The 7,463-nt window shown below is 38.1% G+C and overlaps 1 protein-coding gene across 1 annotated transcript in view; it reads right to left on the bottom strand.

Annotated features, from left to right (window-relative positions):
* Positions 1–4,774: 4,774 nt before the first annotated feature.
* The window catches only part of LOC148156651 (uncharacterized), a 2,911-nt gene continuing 222 nt past the window's right edge, over positions 4,775–7,463 (bottom strand). Inside the window, exons 1-2 of the mRNA XM_088009634.1 lie at positions 5,486–7,463; positions 4,775–4,778 (exon numbers count right to left, since the gene is read on the bottom strand). The exon at positions 5,486–7,463 is cut by the window's right edge and continues 222 nt beyond it. Of these exons, the coding sequence (XP_087865760.1) occupies positions 4,775–4,778; positions 5,486–6,645 (1,164 nt within the window). The 5' untranslated portion in view covers positions 6,646–7,463. The remainder of the gene's footprint in view (positions 4,779–5,485) is intronic.

Genomic DNA, 7,463 nt, shown 5'->3' with positions numbered 1-7,463 from the left:
TTGACACAGCTACAATTTATAGTTAAAATATTAAAAAATTAAAATAGAAATTGAAATCACCAAGCTAACAAAATAGCACTTTTAAATACAATAACATGTGCAAAAGAGAACATGGATGAAAAATAATAAACCTCATGAAAAAGAAATGAAAATAAATTCCTGTCCCTTTCAACATTAGTGAGATTTTCAATCCCACTCAAATTTAAACCTCCATTTTCAATACTGAACAATCATGGATCAAAATACAATATTTTGTATCTTGGTGCCACATACAGCTTTCTGTTACCAAAACTCATAACATCTAAAGGATGGAAATCACAAATATCTGCAAGCGTGATCAGTTCATAATCACTAGTTTTTTGTACTACATATGCATAAAAATGATCATCAAAGTATATTACATTTAGTATTTGAACAAAGATAAAAATGGAGTCATTATGTGCCAGCTTGGGAACAAGGATTGCACAACAGGCATATCTTTTGTACCCATCTTAAAATGTACTCTGTGTAGATGCCTAGTAAATGAATTCAAGTTATAATATGTTCTTGGACAATTTTCTTGAGCACATCTAATTTTTATATTCTGTCCATCTGATAAGCAGTGTATTTCACGGAGGTGCCATAGGAGATTTTTCACCCTTGTTTTTCTTTGTGTGGAGAATTTTTTTTTTTTTTTGTCTACATTGCATCTAAAAATTCTCACTGCAATATTCATCATGTATTGTACATTTATTCCAAAACTTCAACAAGCTCCCTTTAACATTTAATTTTAAAATTTTACCCTCTTGAATAAACTTTGGACAAAAAAAAAAAAAAAGACAACTGTAACAAATGATAAAATAGTGACTCCATCTCACGTGCCACAGTGAGATAATTAACTACAACTTTGCAGACCCTGTAGAAGCACAAAAAAATAACGTTTTTTCCAACCACTGAGTCCTCAAATTCTCTAGACTATATTTATGTGTTTAAACAGATTTAAAACTTACCGAAGTTGCATTTCATAAGATCTCCATATTTGCCTCCTGCATGTGTTTGCTTACTCCGTGCGGGGAATAAAAATCCAAACTTGATCCTTCATCTGGTGGCCACTTGTGCTGATTTGAGGTTGTTCTTTGATGTTTGATTTGATCAACTTTCTTTGCTCAAATATTTTCTAATTAATATATGTAATAAATCTAATTTATTGTAAATGTTAAAAAATTAAAAAATAATAAAAATTAATAAATAATAAAATAATAAATTAAAAAATAATAACCATGTATTAAAATTATGTAAGAATAGTAATTTAATGAAAAGTGATAATCATTATGTGTTGATTTACTACCCCCAAAAATACCTCTGCATCATTTTAAAAATTATTAAATCTCATCACAACCCTAAATTAACAACCACAATTTAAAAATAAATTAAAAGGAAATAAATTAATTAAAAGGAAAATTTATTGAGATGAATTACCATTTGAATGGCAGATTAATCTGCCATTCAGATTCATGGTTGTGTACCTGACAAACACAAACTAACACAATGATGTGTTGAAATATTCAAATAAATATTCAACACATACTGTGTGTCATATTATTATATTCATTTTAACACACAATGTGTAAAATTAACACAAAATATGCTTTTAATTTAATAACACATTTTTTGTGTTCTTTTTTAACACATCTTTTTTTAGAGTGTACATTTAAATTAATTCTAGTTATCAAACAGTGCATTAAACTCAGATCATTAATCATATCAGCTAAAGAAGTTTTCTATCCAGGAAACTCAGTAGATTGCATCAAATTGTTGCGTTGCAGCATTGACTCCTGGAGCAACATATGCAGGAAGGGATATTAAGGGCAGTTGGCAGGAAAGATCTCCTGTAGCCATCTATATTACAGCAAATCTGGAGAAGCCCCTGACTGAGGACATTCTGTTTTTCTAAGATGGTCTCATAAAAATGATCAGGGTTGTCCATATTTTTATTTTATTTTATGAAGAATCCTTCTTTTCATCCTCATTTCCAAAGGTTTCACAGGAGTAAATATAATCTATTTGCAGAGGCCAAGACAGCTTGCAAATTCTTTCACATAATGTGACCAGTCCATTTGGGCTGCACAGTGGAGCAGTTGTTAGTAGAATATTTTGGAAGTCAGATTTCAGAATAGAATCTGCTTGAACAACTCTGGTGGATCTAAAACAGGCTGCACAGACGTCTCCATCCAACCTGGTTTAGCAGAAGAAGAACCGCAGCGGAGAACGGCTCAAACTGCCTGAAGACGAGTCTCAGCTGCTGGCTTCAGACTCCAAACGACTTCAACCTGTAGTTGCTGCCATAGTTGGATCAACAAACTATCAAGCAAACAATGAGAATACTTATGTAAATTTGATTTCTTGGTTTTAATAAATTTTTTTGGATTGACTGTATATTATGTATACCGTACACTTTATTGATCCTGAATGCCAGCATAAAGAGGTTTCCTCTGCAGTCGGAGTCATGCACACATTACCATGTGGAGTCAGCTGTTGGTGGGGCGAGGGTGATATGTGGGCATTCTCCCCTGCAGACCCTTCATGTTTGTTAGCATTGTGGGTCTTGGAGATGGGAAACAAACTGCCACCTCCAGCTGCTGTGGTGGGAGATCAGTGACAAGCTTCCTGATTCAAGGTCAGCTCGCAGGTTTCACACCTGGCCTCTGAGCTTCCCTTCTGCTCCTTTGGCATGTTCCGGCAATAACACAAATTGTTCTCCACCTGTGTTTTCATCATGAGGGCATTTAACCAAATGTAAATGAATTTTTTTTTCATTACCATTTTTGACAGTTTAATAAACAGTTTTCATGAATAACCTTTAATATTGAGCATGCTCACTCCATGCAGCCCCTTCAAGCTGCTCCTTCAGCACTTCTATTTACATTCAGAAGGACATTGTTTTTTTTTTTTTTAAATAAATGCAGAAATCCAAAAAGGTTTCCAGATGGACTGTGATCTGCTGAACATTGTGGTAACTAAATTTTAATTCAAGCTGTTCTTGTTACACAGAGGCTTCAAAATGGACAAAACTCCAGCATAATTTGTGTTTCTTAAAGTTTCTTCTGAAGTTGAGAATAAATTTGGTTTAGACTATTTTTCAAACCTTGTATTGAAATGATCTACTCTTTGGCAGAGATTTTTGGCAGGTAGGACAAGAGTAATTACGACAGACTTGTCAGTGTTCCTGCAACACACATTATCATATGTTTTATTGTTACGACCCGGCTCGGCCAGGGGAAAGGGAAGTAACATTAAAGAAACCTAGATGGTAAGGTTTTAACAATTTAGAGATTTATTGTTGGGTTCAACAAAATAAAGAGGGTAAAAATTAATAGTCAAAACATAGGGACTAACAAAAAGTACTAAACAAAATAAATTACACAAACAATCAATTGTAAACCAAAAACTTAACCAAACAAAAAAAAAAGACTTTCAGAACGGGATACACAAAGCGAACTACAAATCTCTAACAGAGATTCAAAGATCCCTCACAGGGACAACAAAGGTGATCAGAGCTATCAAAGGTGATCAGAGCTATCAAAGGTGATCAGAGCTATCAAAGCTTACAAAGGTTAACAAAGCTTAGCAAAGCTAACAAAGGTTAACAAAGCCATCAGAACAAGCTTACAGCAGTGAAACACCTAACAAAGTGGCAAGCTGCCTAAACAAAAGGAAACAGCCGCGCCTTCTCCCAGGATGTCCTTGGTTCTTAAAGGGAGGCCTCAACAGTGATTGGTGGAGCCGGCAATTGATGACCCAATCACAGTAGGCCTCAGGATGTAGGACAGGACGAGCAGGGCAGCACCCACTTCCAGGTGGAGTCAATCTAATTAGCCACTGAAAACAAACAAACAAACACAGAAAAAGGCCACTGGCCGTAACACCTCCCCCCTTAAAATCCTAAACAAAAGGGTTTGGAAGGAACATTCCCAACCGAAGGTAACTATATAAGCTACACTCTAGATAAAGCATCTGCTAAGAAGTTGTCTGTTCCATTTTATTTGATGGTAACACAGGACTAAATCTTAGGTAGACCTCAAGGTGCTGAAGCACTAAAAGCAAAGCCAGAGTTTCTCTCTCAATGATGGGGTACTTGAACTGACTTATAAACTTACAAGAAAAGTAACAGACGGGATGATCAGCTCCGTTATCACCTTCCTGTAAAAATACAGCTCCCGCTCTCACAGCACCATCATCCACCTCAACTTTAAATGCCCTAGACATGTTTGGAGAAGAGAGGGCAGGTGGATGAGACAAAAGAGATTTAACATTTCGTAACGAATGCTGATACTCAGAAGTCCAATTGAGGTTTACATTTAGGTTCAGCATAGTAAGAAGGAGGACTACAGTTAAGATTCTACAGACATTCTTGTAAACACTAGTCATCCCAAAGAAATGGCGAAAGGCTTTTATTTTGACTTTCCACCAACACATCTTAACCATTTCTGGGTCTGGTTGCAGTGGAGTTGGGTACAAAATGGAATGATGAACAGGAGTAACCTTGTCAGTGTTACCAGTAATCTGAGAGGTGGGGTAGCTGTGGCAGTACCGACCATAGAATGACACTGGTTCAACTCTGGCTTTGTTAGCACTTACCACACTCGAGAAACACCTTTTTGGTGCTGAAACCACCTTCTGGGCCGCACAAGGCTGAGATCGTGTTATTGAAGAAGAATGACCAACAGCATCTTGTAGCACATCAGGTTTCCCTTGGTGGACTGCAGGCACCTGCGTTTTAAGCTGTGTTTTTTTCTCATCTAAAAGGATTGACATAAGTACACTGTCAGACACGTCAACATTTCCCTCTGGGGTTTCCTTCAATTTTTGAGCCCTGGTGAGCACACAGGAAGTAGAGACAGCAGTCGGTGTTGCGTCTTCCTCCTTAGGAAGGGAGCAGAGGACATCTAATACTTCCGGGGATGGTGTTACTTTACCACCTGCAATATCATTACCAAGTAAAAGGGAAATGCCTTTAACTGGTAGCACAGAACAAACAGCAACAGGAAAAGTACCAGAAATCAGTTTTGATTGTAAATGTACCAGATGTACAGGTCGGGGGCCATAACCCATTTCAAGTCCTTGCAGTACAACACTGTAGCCACAAGACGACATCTCAGAAAAGGGGAGGGAGTCTGCTAAGATAACAGATTGGGAGGCACCAGTGTCTCGCAATATACGAACTGGATGTGGATCTGCAAGTTTTCCTGGTAATGAAACATATCCAGTCAGCAAAAAAGGTTCAAAACATGGATCTGGAGTGCAGCCACATTCAGTTTTTCCTAGAATATGAGCTTTTCTCTTAATTAAACCCACACTCTTTGGTTTGGTCTGTGAAGTGTTCTGTTCTTTTCGTTTCAAAGCCAAACAGTTAGCAATAAGATGACCCGTTTTGTGACAATAGAAACATTCCCTGTCATCTTTTTGTGGAGTTGATGTGAATTGGTCCGCAACTGTTTTAGCAGACAGATTTTCAATTAGCACAGACTGAAAGGTAGACTTATGCGTAAGCACATACTCATCAGCTAACACAGCAGCAGAAGACAGTGAGTTTACCTTTTGCTCATTCAAGTGAACAACACCACATTCAGGTAGACAATCTTTGAACTCTTCCAATAGAACAAGTTCTCTCAGAGTATCAAAATTTGTCACCTTACTTGAAGCACACCAACGGTCAAAGAGACTTCCCTTTTCTCTGGCGAACTCTACATAGGTCTGAGAGGGGCTTTTCTTAAAAGACCTAAATTTTTGCCGGTAAGCCTCAGGAACAAGCTCATAAGCTTTCAAAATGGCAGCTTTAACCACATCATACTTTTGGGTGTCTGAAAGAGGAAGGGCAGCTACAACCTCTTGAGCTTTACCATAGATTTTGCACTGTAAAAGCAAAGACCAAACGTCAGGTGGCCACTGTAAAGCCTGTGCTATTCGCTCAAAAGCAGAGAAGTAAGAATCAATCTCTGTCTCTCGAAACTCAGGTACTAAAGAGACGTACTTGGTAACATCAAAGGGTCTAATAGAAGAGGGCCCACTAGAACTACTAGTAGGGTTCTCACTGGTTGTTTGAACTGGAAATCTGGCCTTATACTCAAGCTCTAGCTGTCGAAGCTTTATAGCTTTTTCAGCCTCAATTTCCAACCGTTTAACTTCAAGCTGATATTGCCTGAGTTGTGCTTTCTCCTCAGCCTCAGCCTCAACTTGCAATCTGGTGAGACGGACCTTCAGGCGAGCATCAACTTTGGACCCAACAGATCCAGAGGAAGCCGAGAGGGGATCAAACCTAGGAAGTGTGACAGGAGTCTGAATCCCACCAACCACCTTCAGGTCCCCCTCTGGTGTTAGCTCCTGAGGTCTCTCTGCAAGGTTTGAGGGGCCAGCAGATTCCATCTCTGCAGCAGGCACAGCAACAGTTGGTAGAGCAGATGAGACCAGGATCTGCAAAGGCAAAGATAACAAGTTCAACTCAACCAGTTTATTCACAATTAGCTCCCTTAGTTCCTTCTTCAGCAGTTGCTTGGAATAAGAAATGGAAAAGTAACTTGCAATCTCAGCTAAATCAGCTTTACGACAAGATGCAAGTTGTTCAAGAGAAGGCTGTGCCAAGAACTGGTCAATATTAAACTGAGCCATTTCTGAACTAACACAAACTTTACAGTGGCACCTCCCGGCAGCAAAACCAAACAAATGTCTCTAAACTGTAGCCACGGGATTGGGTTAAATAAAATCCCGGACGAGCCCCCATTTAATGTTACGACCCGGCTCGGCCAGGGGAAAGGGAAGTAACATTAAAGAAACCTAGATGGTAAGGTTTTAACAATTTAGAGATTTATTGTTGGGTTCAACAAAATAAAGAGGGTAAAAATTAATAGTCAAAACATAGGGACTAACAAAAAGTACTAAACAAAATAAATTACACAAACAATCAATTGTAAACCAAAAACTTAACCAAACAAAAAAAAAGACTTTCAGAACGGGATACACAAAGCGAACTACAAATCTCTAACAGAGATTCAAAGATCCCTCACAGGGACAACAAAGGTGATACGAGCTATCAAAGGTGATCAGAGCTATCAGAGCTATCAAAGGTGATCAGAGCTATCAGAGCTATCAAAGGTGATCAGAGCTATCAGAGCTTACAAAGGTTAACAAAGCTTACAAAGGTTAACAAAGCTTAGCAAAGCTTACAAAGGTTAACAAAGCTTAGCAAAGCTTACAAAGGTTAACAAAGCTTAGCAAAGCTAACAAAGGTTAACAAAGCTTAGCAAAGCTTACAAAGGTTAACAAAGCTTAGCAAAGCTAACAAAGGTTAACAAAGCTTAGCAAAGCTAACAAAGGTTAACAAAGCTTAGCAAAGCTAACAAAGGTTAACAAAGCTTAGCAAAGCTAACAAAGGTTAACAAAGCCATCAGAACAAGCTTACAGCAGTGAAACACCTAACAAAGTGGCAA

Source organism: Poecilia mexicana, unplaced genomic scaffold (genome assembly GCF_051168715.1).
Source record: "Poecilia mexicana isolate PSO_F unplaced genomic scaffold, ASM5116871v1 scaffold_10, whole genome shotgun sequence".
Classification (NCBI taxonomy): Eukaryota; Metazoa; Chordata; class Actinopteri; order Cyprinodontiformes; family Poeciliidae; genus Poecilia; species Poecilia mexicana.
Note: the sequence above shows the minus strand (reverse complement) of the source record. Positions and strands in the feature narration are given on the sequence as shown.